Below are 18,382 nucleotides of genomic sequence, written 5' to 3'. Positions count from 1 at the left end.
GACAGAAAGAACGATAGATAGATTGACAGAAAGAACGATAGATAGATAGATTGACAGAAAGAACGATAGATAGATAGATAGAACGATAGATAGATCGACAGAAAGAACGATAGATAGATTGACAGAAAGAACGATAGATAGATAGAACGATAGATAGATCGACAGAAAGAACGATAGACCCCCCCCCCGATCTTAATGTGAGCATCAGTGAATGTTTGCAGATTTTGATCATCCAGTTATTTTGTGTTGTGGTCTATACATCAATTATGCGAAATAGCTTATATTGAAATAGCAGTACTGAATATAAACAGATTATTAACATTTTGCAGATTCTCCAAGACTGACTCCAATCTTAAGTTCAATCGTTTCTTTCTCTTTCAAGACACATTAGAGAAAATATATATTTAAAAAATCCTTTAAATGTATTTTATTTAAATCTAACAAAATTGTATTTACAAATCAAAGTGAATCATTCTGAATTTGCAAAAAACATTGGTTTTGAAGCCTCCTCTAAACTGCAAAAATAAAAATCTACAAAAGTATTTTATGGTTAAAATGTAAACAAAAGATTTCAGTGGGGTTAGTAAAATAATCTTTATTGCTCTTGCTCCATGCACAGATATTGTTCTTGTTTTAAGCACAAACTCACTCACTTTTGATGCACTTTTCCAGACTTGTGTAATGGCAAACGTTTCAAAATAAAATCAATTTCTTCCTTACAAAAATAGAAACAGACATATTTAAAGGAAAATGTGGACACCTTTGGAGCACTTATTGTTCTGATTATATGCAAATCATCATGTGTGGTTATTGTACTGCAAAAAAAAAAAAGATTTTCTTACTCAATATTTTTGTCTTGAGAAAAAAATTGAATTCAAAGAGAAAAAGTTTATTTTTCTAAAATCATTGGCAGATTTTTTTTCTTGTTTTATACAAACTCGCTTAATTTTGATAAAATATTTTTTCAGAAAACAAGACCTAGGGCGCTATCTTACACCCGGCGCAATGCAGCACCAAGCGCAATGCAAGTGTGTTTTGCTAGTTTCAGCCCGACGCAGTTTTCATTTTCATGTCCTGCGCCATGTTGTTTAAATAGCAAATGCATTTGCGCCCATTTGTGCGCCCATGAGCTGCTGGTCTGAGAACGAGTGTGTGTTCTGGCGCATTGTTGGAGAGTTGTTATTTTGAGGAACTGAAATAGACTGAGCCATTGACCCACTGAACCCTGCTCTAAAGTCAATGGCGCAATATTTGTTTTGTTATTTAAAGAGCGCGTTAGTAATGTGCGCCTATAGGCGGGTCTACAACGCACGTACACTCTGCTTATTACACACACAGGAACGCACATCAGCACACAAACATGCCAAATATTTAAAATAAAAGGATTAAAATATAAAAGATTATTATTGTGCACATAAAGATATGGTGAATCCCGCTTGCCCCGTAGATGTTCTGCTTGCGCTCTTTTACCTCGCGCACGAGCAGATCCGTTTGCGCTCTGGAAACGCGTTCGGTCTTTCCACTATCGAATTCCGTCATGTAAATAGCGAATCCACTAACTGGCATTTAAAGGGAATGGGAGATGAGACTCTGATTGGTTTAACGCACGTAAATCCCAAAACACACCCATTACTCATTATGAGAATAGGGACAACCGTTTTAGACCATGCGCCGGGAGCACCGACCATTTTTCCCGTCGTTAAACTAGCAAAAGTGGATTCAGACACGCCCTAAGTGAACTTGTGCCCTGCACTTTAGACCATGTGCTTAGATCGTTAAAATAGGGCCCTTAATATCTGAAGTCATTTAGCATCTCCAGTAAAAAAAATTTTTTTATTTGCAGTGGAAAACAAAACAGAACTGAAAATAAAAAAATACTGATTTTGAACATAATTTTTTTTTTTTACAGTGCATATGCTTGTTCAACTCAGAAACGTTCACTTCTTCCTGGTGATGAGGTTGTTGCAGATCCAATTCATCCCGTCCTAAAAACACACAGAGAAAATGGAAGAAGATTGAGGTGATGCTGTTCTGACCCAAACTCTTTAGTCTTTAGCAGCCCCTAACAAATTAATAACTTTTTGACAACAAAAATGAAACATCACTGAACTAACTTGATGACGCCATTGACATTTCAAAAGACTTTTTAAGGCAAATAAGTGACTCTAAAAAATCGAACACCCAGCAATGTGTAATTTCTTTGCATCTCCTTTCGAATACAACATTCAAATTACTAGACAAAATTATATCCTGAGAAAAGTGGATTTTGAGGGGTATAGCGCCATAGACCTCCATTCATTCTGCACTCGTCCTGTGAGCGCCCTCATGTGGAGCCAGAGTGGAAATGCAACCAGTTCAGAAGCCGGAAGTTTACTGAGAGTGGAACTTCTCCCCTTATTAGACATTCTCTGGTTATCCTTCGCAGCGGTCTGATATCAAGAAATAACAGACCGCATTCTACATTAGAATTTAACCAAGCCATGTAATAAAACATTATATTTTTGGTTGCTGGTGTTTATTTTATGAATAAAATAAATATTAAAATTAATATTTTTATGGAGTAACCGTTTTATAAAAGCGATAAGCCCCTTGAGGTCGTGTTTTACAGTGAATTTAGAACAGCTGAGGGGGTTTTAGGCACGACGTCGACGCGGACAACAACTAGCTGTTCTAGATTCGCTGTAAATCACGACTTTGAGGGGCTTATTGCTTTAATATAAATGAAGGCGACTTAACTATGTCCTGAAAACACACAGAGGGAATGGAAGATTTAGGTGAAGCTGTTCTTAAACTGCTGTGAAGTAATGAGATACACTGCTGATAGCTAATGTGTGTGTGTGTGTGTGTTTCTCACCGGCACTCCCTCTCCGGTGAGCGCAGAACAGGCCTGGATCTGCCAGACTCGATCTCTGTACGTGTGCAGGTTCAAACCCTCCGCGATCTCGCTGGATGGAGACGCCGTGCCTAAATCCTGTTTATTGGCAAAGATGAGAATGGGAACGCCTGCGAGGTTTTCCTCGTCTATCAGCTCGGACAGTTCCTGCAGACACACACATCGTTTACATTTAAAGTCTGATTTATTATCAGTGCACATCATTAGTGTTTTAAATAATGTTTCTCATAATCTTGAATGAGAATAAGTTCCTCTCGCAGCATCTCTTCTCTTCTCTGATGATGTGGGCGGAGCAACCTGTCACTCACATGAGATCAGCCAATAGCAAACCACAACCATCCAATCAATTCCACACAGACACAATCAAGCCCCGCCCACATTTGTTCTTGTTCCAGAAGCGTTTCACTCGGATATTAGTGATGGGCATTCCGGCTCTTTTTCGTGAGCCGGCTCGTTTTGACTCACAAACGGCTCTTTAAAAAAATATGTTTTAACTCGCTTAAAGTCCACCACACAACTGTGCAACGTGAATATTCACATTTTTAATTGTCCATAACAACCCAAAAACTAGCCTGCTTGCCTTGCACATCTTATTAGTGGGCAAAGTTATGACTGACTATTTTTCTTACCTTCTTTTTTTACTTTTTAATGTGGATATTATTGAGCTTGTAGAAGTTTAGCTCTTGCGTTCTTCTGAACATCTTGCGCTGCAATTGCCCGATGTCACTTCTGAGTCATATCAGACCATAACTCTCTTTTAAATGCATATTCCACAGAGGTAGTAGGCTACGATTGGCTGTTTTAAAATATAATTAATATCGAAACAAAATAACAAAATAACCCAGGCGGTCTCATCTAAGAGACGTTTAGGCCTCCTCCAATAGTACTGACTAGGGCTGGGTTTCGATTCAAATTTCAAGAATCGATTCGATTCCGATTCTCAAGATCTTGAATCGATTATCATTATTCGATTCGATTCGATCCGATATGATCCGAATCCGATCCGATCTTCGAGATTTAGATAATGGTTTTTGAAAAAAGCATTTTTTTCCAGCTGTTACCTGAATTACAGGACTGTAGTTATGCAACATATTGATACTATTATTATAGACATTCAACTGCAAATTAATGGAGTATTGGTGGTTGTAAAGAACAATCCCCCTTCCAGAGTGTTGATACAACTGCTTTCACAAACTTGCACTGGTGTAGACGACCGAGGACGCAGAGGTATATCAGCACCAGTAGACCGATTATTTAGACGCGAACCTGATGTATTATTAAAAATGACATTAAGAATTTTCCAAAAAGCTGCTACAGTTCATATGCAAATGCACCTTTATTTTTTATTTTAATGATCAACATTTAGAACACATTTGTTCTAAGCCAGTGCAAATGTAAACAGATTGTTGGTTACTGGCTTCATAGTAAACAGACAACATTATGCGCGGATGGGCTATTATTTCAACCGCATTACAAAACTCATCCGTCCGCACCAACGTTTTTGACCAATTTTCAAAACCGCACCCGCCCGCCATCCGCTTAATGTATGCATATATTTTTTATTTAATTGGTTAACCGCCCGCCACCCTTCCGAATTTAATTAAAATATAATTTTTCGTCACGTCATCCGCCCGATCCACGGTTTATCCGCGGAGTCCGCGGCTGTAACCGCCAACCGCGCATCTCTATTACACAGAATGTAAATAAAACTTGAACTTACAAAACCTTTGCTTTTGTCAAGCTCGTTCTCTGCATTGCTTCTGAACCCGAAATGGTGCCAGATCGCAGCTTTGAGCGTTTCTGGAGTTTTCAAAGCAACCGCTTGCTTAACGTGTACTGACGTTGTTTTAATGTCCTTCCACCTCGCGCGCATGCGTGAATTCAATGACGCGGAAAGTTAAAGTTCACGGGGAAAATCGATCCTCTGAGTTACGGATCGATCTTTAGAAATTGATATGAAAATCGATTCAGAATCGGTGAATCGATTTTTTCAACACAGCCCTAGTACTGACAGCTGTACTATTGAAACTTTTTTCATTTGATTGGTTCAACCGCCACCCGCCCGAATTTAATAAAAATATTATTTTTCGTCACATCATCCGCCTGATCCGTGGTTTTTCCGCATCTAGTGTGTGTGTGTGTGTGAGTTTGCTCTGCCCTCCCTCATGCAGTTTAATTGGTTGACATCGCGTGTATGATTGACATGAACAGAATGTGAGGCTGATCACAGTCGAAACAAATGTGTGTGCGCCTTTAGGCCTATATAATTATGTTTTTGTTGGTTTTTGAATTAGTTAATTATTTTAAAAGCAATTAAAATCATTCATTATTTCATTATTAGCCTACATAATGATTTAATTTATATAGGCTATATTTTTAAAAATAGAGTCGGCTCTTCAGACATGCGAGCCGGCTCCCGTCGTTCACCTACAAGAGCCGGCTCTTAGATCCGGCTCATTCGCGAACGACATCACTATCGGATATACGACACAATAGAGAAGACTAATGCAACTTCTGTTTCATAATTTAAATTCAGATTGCTATATCCAATGGGCTCTGAAGTCAAATCTGTTATGTTTTCTAATTATATTCTGGAAACTGTGAAACATTTTTCAGGATTCTCTGATGAATAGAAAGTTCAAAAGAACAGCATTTATTTGAAATAGATTTTTTTAACAATATAAATGTCTTTACTGTCACTTTTGATAAATTTAATGCATCCTTAGTTGCTGAATAAAAGTAGGCCTTATTAATTTTTTTAAATCTTAGTAATCCAAACTTTTGAATAGAAGTGAATCAAGGTTTCCACAAAAATATTAAGCATTTTTCAACATTGATAATCAAGTAATATGAAGTGTTATTATCCGTAGTTCCGTAGTAGGGAAAAACTGTAGTGATATAACCTTACATGTAATTGTACAGTAAAATACTGTTTTTGGATGTAATAATAATAATAATAATCAAAGCCGTAAACTGACATTCCCAAAATTCCCTACATTTTATGTTTTTTAATTTTAATAAGCATGATTCTTTTCTTTTTTTTCTTATCAGTTATGCACATTAGGGATTTATGTTACATCTTATGTTATTAAATGAATGTTTACAGGATTATTTTAGTGTCATGAGCAGGCCCGGATTGGGTAATCGGGAGAATCGGGAGAATTCCCGGTGGGCCGCTTCACTTTTGGGCCGGTCGAGGAATTTTTTTTTTTTTTTTTTTCACATTTCAATGTCACGTTAGTAACATTACACGTTCCGCCTTCCACTGCAGCGCGCTGCCTCTGCATGGGTTGTACCATGTGAGGGAGTTCTCCCCTCCCCTACTATAGAGTTGGTTGGGTCCACAGCCAGTCTTTTCCAAAACGTTTAAGGTAGGCTACTGCGGCCGCGGGTCCGCGGCATCGCCGGCGCCTACCGCGCCTGGCCGGCCCTACCGTAACGGTACGCGTCAGGGAGGATGGCTGGGAGGAAGAGGCCAGGAGGTATGGAAGCTTGTTTGCGTCACAGAATAAAACGTTTTAAAAGATAATTGCGACTTTTTATCTCACACTTGCGAGTTTACATTTCGGAATACATCAGAATTGCGTGAAATAAAGTCTCAATTGCGTGTTATAAAGTCAGAATTGCCTGAAATAAAGTCTCAATTGCGTGTTATAAAGTCAGAATTGCCTGAAATAAAGTTGCAATTGCGTGTTAAGTCAGCATTGCGAGATGGTCAGAATTGCGTGATATTATGTCTCAATTGTCAGAATTGCGAGATATAACTGTCAGAATTGCCTGAAATAAAGTTGCAATTGCGTGTTATAAAGTCAGCATTGCGAGATGGTCAAAATTGTGAGATATAAAGTCGCAATTGCGTGTTATAAAGTCAGTATTGTGTGAATTAAAGTCGATTGCTTCTTATAGTCAGAAATTGCAAGATATAAAGTCAGAACTGCGTGAAATAAAGTTGCAATTGCTTCTTTTTAAAGTCAGAAATACAGAATTGCGAGATATAGTCTGAATTGTGTGATATAAAATCGCAATTGCTTCTTATAAAGTCTAAGTGAATTATTATTTAACCTTTACATTATTTGTTGAACTATGGTATTAATACCAACTACACAATAGTAACAACTGAACTGTTGCTTCATTTATCCAAATTGGAAAAAGTGCTAATTTGGAATTCCACCGTGGAAAAAGTGGGCCGGTCTTGGGCATGAACTCCAGGGCTGAAAAGTGGCCCCACTCCGGCCCTGGTCATGAGTGTCAAATGACAGAAATCCCAGATTTCCAGTAAAAACTATTGAACTCCACTGTGTGTTTTCCCTTGTTTTACGGTGTAATTTAACACAGCTCGCCGCTAACACACAAAGAACAAACAACTTTTGTCCCGGGAAGATTCTATGAATTGTATTTGCATATATAATGTCGTGTCTCACCAATCCCGTTTCCTCGAAGCGCTTCTTGTCAGTGCTGTCAATGACATAAACCTGCAGATGAACCGGCAAACAAGTCTTGTTAGATTGCAAATAGTGACATTTCACACGTACAATTAATGCTATTTCTTTGTGGTATTGTGCTGTCTTTCTAAAGTAATAACTTCTCACCAGTAAATCTGTGTTTTCCAGGTATTTCTTCCAGAAAGGACGGATCTTCCTCTGTCCGCCGATGTCCCACACGTTCAGTTTCATCCCGTGAGAAGCCACGCTCTTGATGTTGAAGCCCTGAAAACACATCGCCCCAAAATAACTTCATTTGCAAATCAAAGAACATGTCATTTGATGCAACAGTCTCCGTGTGCTCCCATAATGCACTGGAGTGAGCTTCAACCAAGATGGCGGATAAGCTGTGAGAAATGTTGATTATAAATATACTTATAAATATATTTTCATTCAATACTAGGAATAATCGAGTAAGTATTTGAACATAAAAGTTATATACTGACATTGATGGTTCCATGATGAACCTTTCACATCCATGGAAACGTTGCATTATTGTTAGTTATTGTTCCTCTACGGCTTCACTGTGAAACCCCTTCTGCACACTTTATTTTCACAGTGAGTCCTGCAGGGGTGATGCACACTTGAGAGTGCAAGCCTTCCGGCGTCCTCGCCCTGAGTCAGTGTGAGTGATGTGTGTGTGTGTGTGTGTGTGTGTGTGTGTGTGTGTGTGTTCGGACTCACCCGGTGTGTGTGTGTGTGTGTGTGTGTGTGTGTTCGGACTCACCCGGTGTGTGTGTGTGTGTGTGTGAGTGTGTGTTCGGACTCACCTGTGTCTGTGTGTGTGTGTGTGTGTGTTCGGACTCACCTGTGTCGGTGTGTGTGTGTGTGTACGGACGCACCTGTGTCGGTGTGTGTGTGTGTGTGTGTGTTCGGACGCACCTGTGTCGGTGTGTGTGTGTTCGGACGCACCTGTGTCGGTGTGTGTGTGTGTGTGTGTGTGTGTGTTCGGACTCACCTGTGTCAGTGAGTGTGTGTGTGTGTGTGTGTGTGTGTGTTCGGACGCACCTGTGTCGGTGTGTGTGTGTGTATGTTCGGACGCACCTGTGTCAGTGAGTGTGTGTGTGTGTGTGTGTGTGTGTGTGTGTTCGGACGCACCTGTGTCGGTGTGTGTGTGTATGTTCGGACGCACCTGTGTCGGTGTGTGTGTGTGTGTGTGTGTGTGTTCGGACTCACTTGTGTCGGTGTGTGTGTGTGTGTGTTCGGACTCACCTGTGTCGGTGTGTGTGTGTGTGTACGGACGCACCTGTGTCGGTGTGTGTGTGTGTGTTCGGACGCACCTGTGTGTATGTGTGTGTGTGTGTGTTCGGACGCACCTGTGTGTGTGTGTGTGTGTGTGTTCGGACGCACCTGTGTGTGTGTGTGTGTGTGTGTGTGTGTGTTCGGACTCACCCGGTGTGTGTGTGTGTGTGTGTGTGTGTGTGTGTGTTCGGACGCACCTGTGTCGGTGTGTGTGTGTGTGTACGGACGCACCTGTGTCGGTGTGTGTGTTCGGACGCACCTGTGTGTGTGTGTGTGTGTGTGTGTGTGTGTTCGGACGCACCTGTGTGTGTGTGTGTGTGTGTGTGTGTGTGTGTGTGTGTTCGGACGCACCTGTGTCGGTGTGTGTGTGTATGTTCGGACGCACCTGTGTCGGTGTGTGTGTGTGTGTGTGTGTGTGTTCGGACTCACTTGTGTCGGTGTGTGTGTGTGTGTGTGTACGGACGCACCTGTGTCGGTGTGTGTGTGTGTGTTCGGACGCACCTGTGTGTGTGTGTGTGTGTGTGTGTGTTCGGACGCACCTGTGTGTGTGTGTGTGTGTGTTCGGACGCACCTGTGTGTGTGTGTGTGTGTGTGTGTGTGTGTTCGGACTCACCCGGTGTGTGTGTGTGTGTGTGTGTGTGTGTGTGTTCGGACGCACCTGTGTCGGTGTGTGTGTGTGTGTACGGACGCACCTGTGTGTGTGTGTGTGTGTGTTCGGACGCACCTGTGTGTGTGTGTGTGTGTGTGTGTGTGTGTGTGTGTTCGGACTCACCCGGTGTGTGTGTGTGTGTGTGTGTGTGTGTGTGTGTGTGTGTGTTCGGACGCACCTGTGTCGGTGTGTGTGTGTGTGTACGGACGCACCTGTGTCGGTGTGTGTGTTCGGACGCACCTGTGTGTGTGTGTGTGTGTGTGTGTGTGTGTTCGGACGCACCTGTGTGTGTGTGTGTGTGTGTGTGTGTGTGTGTGTGTGTTCGGACGCACCTGTGTCGGTGTGTGTGTGTATGTTCGGACGCACCTGTGTCGGTGTGTGTGTGTGTGTGTGTGTGTGTGTTCGGACTCACTTGTGTCGGTGTGTGTGTGTGTGTACGGACGCACCTGTGTCGGTGTGTGTGTGTGTGTTCGGACGCACCTGTGTGTGTGTGTGTGTGTGTGTGTGTTCGGACGCACCTGTGTGTGTGTGTGTGTGTGTTCGGACGCACCTGTGTGTGTGTGTGTGTGTGTGTGTGTGTGTGTGTTCGGACTCACCCGGTGTGTGTGTGTGTGTGTGTGTGTGTGTGTTCGGACGCACCTGTGTCGGTGTGTGTGTGTGTGTTCGGACGCACCTGTGTGTGTGTGTGTGTGTGTTCGGACGCACCTGTGTGTGTGTGTGTGTGTGTGTGTGTGTGTTCGGACGCACCTGTGTGTGTGTGTGTGTGTGTGTGTGTTCGGACTCACCCGGTGTGTGTGTGTGTGTGTGTGTGTGTGTGTGTGTGTGTGTGTGTGTGTGTGTGTGTGTGTGTTCGGACGCACCTGTGTCGGTGTGTGTGTGTGTGTGTGTGTGTGTGTGTGTGTGTTCGGACGCACCTGTGTCGGTGTGTGTGTGTGTGTACGGACGCACCTGTGTCGGTGTGTGTGTGTGTGTGTGTTCGGACGCACCTGTGTGTGTGTGTGTGTGTTCGGACGCACCTGTGTGTGTGTGTGTGTGTGTGTGTGTGTGTGTGTGTGTGTGTTCGGACGCACCTGTGTGTGTGTGTGTGTGTGTGTGTGTGTGTGTTCGGACTCACCCGGTGTGTGTGTGTGTGTGTGTGTGTGTGTGTGTGTGTGTGTGTGTGTGTGTGTGTGTGTGTGTGTTCGGACGCACCTGTGTGTGTGTGTGTGTGTGTGTGTTCGGACTCACCCGGTGTGTGTGTGTGTGTGTGTGTGTGTGTGTGTGTTCGGACGCACCTGTGTCGGTGTGTGTGTGTGTGTGTGTGTGTGTGTGTGTGTGTGTGTGTGTTCGGACGCACCTGTGTCGGTGTGTGTGTGTGTGTACGGACGCACCTGTGTCGGTGTGTGTGTGTGTGTTCGGACGCACCTGTGTGTGTGTGTGTGTGTTCGGACGCACCTGTGTGTGTGTGTGTGTGTGTGTGTGTGTGTGTGTGTTCGGACGCACCTGTGTGTGTGTGTGTGTGTGTGTGTGTGTGTGTGTGTGTGTTCGGACTCACCCGGTGTGTGTGTGTGTGTGTGTGTGTGTGTGTGTGTGTGTGTGTGTGTGTGTGTTCGGACGCACCTGTGTGTGTGTGTGTGTGTGTGTGTGTTCGGACTCACCCGGTGTGTGTGTGTGTGTGTGTGTGTGTGTGTGTGTGTTCGGACGCACCTGTGTCGGTGTGATGGTGCTCACGTCCTCCGAGGCGAGACACTTGAGTAATGTGGTTTTGCCGGCGTTGTCGAGACCCAACAGAACTATCCTGAGCTCCAGCTCTGCGGATCCCTTCAGCTTCTGCATGACCGAGAGCAAACCCTGAGGACACAACACACACTGCCGTTACATCAGCCGTTCACAGGTTACACTTCTCATTGATATGATTCTGGATAGAGAAAGGAGAAAAGATTAACATTCAAGACTGACATTCATCAGCTCATGCTAGTGCCACGCTCTGCCATTTGAGCTTCATGTTAGATCTGATGTTTTACAACCACAAACTAACATTCCCTGAACGTTCTGGGAACTCAAACTGGGTTAATGTGTCAGAGCACGTGTGCCTAAGCCTAAGATTGTTTTACTGGTTTAATCATTTGCTAAGTTAAATATAAATATGACCGAAAGTAACAACAAAAACTTTGATTTGAGGAATTATTAATTTAGAGGTTTATTCCATGCTATTATAGTAGACTAAAACCAAAACCATAAAAACAACTTTTGTTAGCTAAAATAATAATAAAAAAATGGTAAAATAAACTTTAACAATAAAAAATAAAATAAACTTTAACAATAACATAAAAAATATATAAAAACTTATTTTATGAGGCAACATTTCTCATTTTTATTAAGTTTAACTTGATGTAGCTTACTAAAATAACTAAAACTTAAATAAAAAATAACAAAAATATATGCATCTTTTTTTAAACTAATAAAAATTACAAAAACACAACAAAATTACTAAAACTTTTAAAAGTTTTAAAAACTAAGTTTAAAAGATATATATATATATACACCTGTCAATAATAATATTAATATCATATTGTTAATATCATAATATTAATATCATATATCATATACAATACAATAATATATCATCAATAATACAAAAATTACACTGATTACAAAAATTAATCCCTAATAGCAATAATAGTGATTCTTGCCTTTGCAATAATAATAATAATGTTCTTCTTGTGCAGGGTTTCTTCTCAAGCACAGATTAAGCTCGTTCTGAGGAGAACAGGTTAAGCAAATTGCGTTTTTCCTCAGTAAATGTACTCTAGAACATAAAGCATACGTATTTAAGACAGTGTCAGTGTATATTTGTAGTCAAACTGTTGATATTGCGCCGTTATTAGACTAATTGAGAGTGAAACACAGACTCATTCATGTGGTTAAGGCTTACAGTAATGAGATTTATCTGGTCATGTGACCCATCTCTGATTGCTTAGGCCCTTTTATATAAGACAATGCTAATCGTCCCGGGATCTCAAACCTAAAGCACACCAAATTCATACAGATTATTGAGCGTTTAATTTGTTTATGTTGTGTATTTGGCTGATGAAGTATCCAAAATGACTTACGGTTTCAAAAGTTTTTTTTATTTTATTTTATTTACAGTGTTGTTGAGAAGAATAATTGTTGTTTCCCCAAATATCCTTTTAGTAAACATATATCTCTTTTTTTTTTATTAGTCTGAAGAATAATCTTAAGAACTTAAATAACCTCTTGTTGTTCTGTGGATGTTCTTAATGGAATCAAAAAATCTTTATTTTTAAGAGTCTGTGTTTAAACACATTTGCATGTAAATGAATGTGTTGTTCGTGACTCAGAGAAAGCGATAAACGTACCTTTGGAGCGTCGCCCATCTTCACTTGTGTTCCGTCCCGCTGTCTCACATTCCTCCGTTGTGTCTGCGGGGTTATGGATGTGTGTGTGATGACAATCCCTCTCCCATGTTCAGGTGTGTGTAAGTGTGTTGTGTTGGACAGAAGACTTGCAGAATGGAGGATTAGGAGAGAATTAGTGTCTCTCTCTCCTTCCCACCCCCACTGAGACTCTACCAGCATTATCTCTCCCTGCTAACTAGCTCTACTACTACTGGGTTGACACTTTTTCACTAGTTAATTTTCTTTTATTTTTGTAGTAGTCGATCGTAGGGGTGTAATATATCGTGTCCCAATATATCGCAATATAAAAATGCATCAGTTTATATAATGCACTATTTGATAGTGAAAAACTATGTTGTGTAAAATTCACCCAAATTAAAAAAAGTTGTTAGTGATTACTGGATAAGGTTTACAATTTTTATATATATATAATTTATGTTTCTCAAAAAAAAAAAAAAAATCTAGACAATTTAATATATTTTAGAGCTGAGCATAACTAGAACTTTTTATATTAAACTTCCATGACTGCACTTAATTGTATTGAATGCTTCAAATCTAAAAAAAACCTGTACTTGCATAACATATTAATGTAATAAAATGGCATTTACGTGCTGAAAGAGATTCTTCTTTCTGTTTCTTAACACTTGCACGAAGTCAAATTAAATGTTCGACTTTACAGTATATTTGTGTCTCCAGCAGAGGGCGATTGATCTCCACTTGATTATAATTTTCACTGTAGTGTGTTATTCGATATTATAACTGAACTTATATATATATATATATATATATATGAAATGTAGTAAATCACAACCTCATGATTAAAATGATCAATGCATGACATGCAGGTTTCATTAGAAATGACATTAAAGTATATTTTAGTTTAGCATAATGCTTGTATATATTATATCCATAAGTACATTTAAACCATATTTCACAGACAATAAAATTATGAAATTACATATAAAGATGTACATACATTCAACTAATTACCTTTCATTTAACTATAAACTACAATACATTGTCATTTAATTGCAAATTAAGTGTCTAAAAGCACTACATTCAGTTCACACTTAGTATATTTTTAGTATTTTAAAGTACTTTAAGTATGCTAAAGTGTACTTCCTTTTCCACAATGGTAGCATCGCAGATTATTATATTTTGCGAGATTTTGATGAGAAATGTTTGAGAAAATGACTACAATCGCTGCATTCTGCTGTCAGGCCAGTAGATGGCGATGTCACTTTGTGGAGAAACACACGCGTCTATAGACCTTGTGTAGCTCCGCCCCCCTTCAGCGCTGCGCGCCTCGTTGTCTTTTGATTTCCGGTCTGTATTTTCACAGCGATTTTGCGTGTTTATTGATGAACGGCTTGTTTTAAAATCGTCCCGGTCTACTGACATTTGTTAAGACATCTTCTTTAAACATTACAGTCCTCATGATAACTTTCGTTAACTTTACATTAAGTAAATCCACTTCAAAAGCTAATTACTCCTGGACAGCAATGCCATAGGAAGAGCGACCGCAAAACCGGAAGTTAAAAGACAATATTCTAAAGATGGCGGCACCCTCGTTTCTCTGGCGCATAAGGTCTATAGACTGAACACGTAATACACATACGCGTAACGTCACCTTTTTCACCTTTTTGTAGTTTACACAGAGACCATAACCGTATCGTTTTCATAAACGTTCACTTTGAAACCCGTTTTCAAAATTTTGCGTTTTCATGACCCCTTCTATCTTAGTTTACAAGATACTGGTTTCAACTAAAAACGTAAAACTTTTTATGCGTTTTGGCTGTTTATTTGTGACTCTGGCGTTTTAAGAGCCTGGAAATGCAAACTATCCCATGACGCCATAGGAGGGGATTTATAAAATTCAGTCAAGTGCATTTGGTCGCTGGTAGGTCACATGATACATCCGGATTACATTCATACTATTTATTACGCGGCTCTGTGGAATACCTGATTCTGATTGGTCAATCACGCCCCGATAACAGCCGCTGAAAACAAACAAAAAAAGTCAGCAGCGCTTTACTCTCGCTAGGAACGGGTTTTCTTCGTGGAAGTTTTGCGTTTGGTGAGCTAATAAAATATAAAAACTCAGTCAATCAATATTTTGTGAACAGTTATTTAATTATGCCTTCCCGTATCGTGGACTCGCTCTCTCTCGTTTCACACAAACGCTGCCGCCATTTTGTGACGATTGTTTTGTACACTTTTGGATTATAAGATACAAACAGGTACGATTTTAAAACAGTTTAAACTCAAATCAGTTTAACACTCTAATCTCCATAATTATTTCTGTGGTGAAATGCTGTGTAATAAGTGTTATGACTGTATACCGTATCTCTTAAAGCAACAACATGGAACTTTTCCTCAGCGGTCGCCCTACAGGTTGGAAGCGGAATTGTCCATTACCGCTGTCGTAAAATGATTTACGGTTACTGTATATGAAGCATGCAGGCTTTTTTTCATATGGGCAATGATAATATTATTAATCTTCCTCCTTTTATAATTTATACATATTTAGTAGACTAAACATTTTAACTCAAATATTTGCGATTTGCATGTCGATTACAATGCTCAAATCTGAACGAGAATAATAGCGATAGCATCCTAACCATCTAAAACTAACGCATGTTAGTGTTTACTAGCTACCAGATTGATAATTCGCTCATCTACTAGCTGATTCATGAAGATAAATAAATGGAGGACCAGATAGTTTCCGTAACGTAGCCAGGCACACAACAGATTAGAAAAACTAAAGATAGTATGCAAGCAATTTACAGTTACTTACTAGTTCAACAGCATGACGGCCAATTCAGCATCGGTCTGGTAACACTCCTCCTCCATTAGCTAACGCCAGCGAGCAAACGCTCGACCAATATTGATCCTCGTCCTGACTTTCAGTTTATTACTCTCCCTTTTCCTCTTCCGACTCTAATCCGACAAAACCTTGGACTTCTTACGTTTCGCTGCTGCTTCAGCCATGACGAAAACAGACGCACGAAAACAAACGCGCTGGTTGGCCACATCTGAGGAAGTGTTGGGCGAAGTGACGTATGCCGTAAAGCAGTCGAATTTTGTAGTTCTTTTTGAGCGCTGGTTACTACCCGCACCCCGAAGTTACATAGTGCGAGTAAAAGCGATACAGACCCCGTCAGGCTCTGGCAGACGTCTCATTCAACCTATTGTAAGTCGATGTACTATCACAAGGGTCTTGGAAATATATTATGAAGGTTGAAAAGTTACATGTTGTTGCTTTAAATGTCCGTCTAGTTTGAATGTCCGCAGAAGCTTTACGTTTAAAGAGCTAATAAAATATTTCGACTCATATCAATATTTCGTGTTTAATTATTTACTTATGTGGCATGTAGCCGTGTGAGTGTGATAACGTGCATCCACCCGGTTGTTATCTCAGAATAAACCCCTTCAGGTGTGTGTGTGTTTGTGTGTGTGTGTGTGTGTGTGTGTGTTCGTTCCTTCAGGCTGATGAAGACCTGATCCTGATCACCCAGTCGGGGGTTTATTCTGAGATGACAACCGGCTGGATGTACGTTATCCCTTACATAGACTATTATTGGACTATTGGACGCAGCCAAGGCCTGTATATACACAGGGAGATATTGACTAACAAGACACACACTTGCTGTAAAAAGTGGAAACCTGTTGCCTTTTAAGTAATTAAGTAATGTGGATTTGTCAAGTTTACATAACTTATTTTTTTCAATTAAGCATTACGTTTATTTACTTAATTTTAAGGCAATGGGTGTACTACATTTTGGGTGAACTGAACACTTTTTACAATGAGAATAATCAACAAGAAAAACTACAAAGAACTACAAACATGGCACTCGAGACAGGAAGTAATCCAAACGCTCAATTTTCTGAGTGTAGAAATGAAACGTCTCTAGACTCAGAGACCGGATCAGGACTCAGGACTTAAGACTCAAGACTCGGGACACGGGACACGGGACTCGGGACTCAGGACTCAGGACTCAGGACTCAGTAGTAGCTGGTGACGGTGGTGTTCACTGTGCTGTGGATGTTCTCCATGTTCTGTTGTCTTTGTCTCTTCCTGGCCTGACTCTGAGCTGAGAGAGGGAGAGAGAGAGGGAGGGATGAAATGCAGTAGGACGACATGCAGATGTTTACTGTCAGAGGTTTACCTTGTCCTCTCCTCAGCGAGATCTTCATGCCGATGGCAAACATCATGAGGAGAGCAGCCGCTGCGCCGACACAAACCAGAATAATCACCATATGATTGCCAGCTGAAAGCAGAGAGAAAACAAGAGTAACATTACAAATATTGCCTGTCATTGCCTTCTCCATCCCTCTATCCATCCATCCATCCATCCATCCATCCCTCACTTCCTTCAGGATTATTTGATGAATAGAAAGTTCAAAAAATTATAATTTATTTGAAATAGAAATCTATAGTAACATTATAAATGTCTTTACTGTCACTTCTGATCAATTTAATGCATCTTTGCTGAACAAAAGTGTTAATTTTTTGTAAAAATAAATAAATCAATTTTACCCTAAAATTTTGAATGGCAGTGTATCACGGTTTCTACAAAAATATGAAGCAGCACAACTGTTTTCAACATTGATAATAATCATAAATGTTTCTTGATCATCAAATCATCATATTAGAGTGATTTCTGAAGGATCATGTGACACTGAAGACTGGAGTAATGATGCTGAAAATTCAGCTTTGATCACAGGAATAAATTACACTTTACTATATATTCACATAAAAATCAACTATTTCAAATTCTAATAATATAAAAAAAAAAAAAAAATTTTATCAAATAAATGCGGCTTTGGTGAGCAGAAGAGACTTCTTTTAAAAACATAAAAAAAAATCTAAATTATTTCAAACTTTAGACTCTGGTTATATATATATTAATGTATAAAATGAACAACTTCTACAGCAAATATTAATCTTAGTTAATTTAAATGTTTACTAATACATTATTAAAATCAAAAGTTGTATTAGTTAATGCACAAGTAACATGAACAAACAATGAACGACTCTTATTTTTATTAACATTAACTTAAACAAATGTATTGCTCATTGTTAGTTCGTATTAGTTAACGCATTAATAATGTCAACTAATGAGACCTTATTGTAAAGTGTTACCGAAAAGATATTTTTTTAGAATTATTTATTTACGTGATTCACGAGTATTTTATGATGCATGGTCAGAGATCTCAAATGCGTCACAGTGTCAAAAAATATGGAAACAAACAATCATAAAAAAATTAGCAGTATTTACGTTTTACTTCGACGGTTATACTAGAGTTGAAGACCCCACAATAACTGGTAACATTACAGAGGACGACTGCGGTGTAAAACATTTTCTTGATCTCATATTTGTCTGATGTTTCTTCTTGTTCCTCATTGTCCTTCATCCAGCTGATGGAGCCATCGGGAAGATCATGAACGCATGTCAGGATCACGCCTGAACCATCCTCGACTGGGAGGGACGAATTGGTTTTTATGGTCACATTAAAAGCTGGGAAGGAGAGCAAAAGGTCAAAGGTCATCATACATTTCATACATGGAAAACATTCTTCATGAGGATCAATTGGCAGCATTGATTTGATCAGTGTGTGTTTCAGGCATTGACTACCTTTTATCGTACAGTTTTCTGGAACACCTGTAAGGAGAATGAGAACAGAAGTTTCATAAACTGCATTGTTTTTCTAAAAT

The 18,382-nt window shown here is 39.9% G+C and overlaps 1 protein-coding gene across 1 annotated transcript; it reads right to left on the bottom strand.

The window, feature by feature from the left end:
* Positions 1 to 576: 576 nt before the first annotated feature.
* On the bottom strand, positions 577 to 12,733 carry arl3l2 (ADP ribosylation factor like GTPase 3, like 2). Its single transcript, XM_081381947.1, has 6 exons — positions 12,625 to 12,733; positions 10,952 to 11,095; positions 7,483 to 7,599; positions 7,315 to 7,365; positions 2,855 to 3,040; positions 577 to 1,985 (listed from the first exon to the last, which is right to left on the bottom strand). The coding sequence occupies exons 1-6, from the start codon at positions 12,640 to 12,642 to the stop codon at positions 1,938 to 1,940; spliced, it is 564 nt and encodes a 187-aa protein (XP_081238073.1). The 5' UTR covers positions 12,643 to 12,733; the 3' UTR covers positions 577 to 1,937.
* Positions 12,734 to 18,382: the final 5,649 nt, after the last annotated feature.

This window comes from Scardinius erythrophthalmus (assembly GCF_964197995.2).
Source record: "Scardinius erythrophthalmus genome assembly, chromosome: 13".
In the NCBI taxonomy this organism is placed as follows: Eukaryota; Metazoa; Chordata; class Actinopteri; order Cypriniformes; family Leuciscidae; genus Scardinius; species Scardinius erythrophthalmus.
This window is presented reverse-complemented; position numbering and strand designations above follow the sequence as displayed.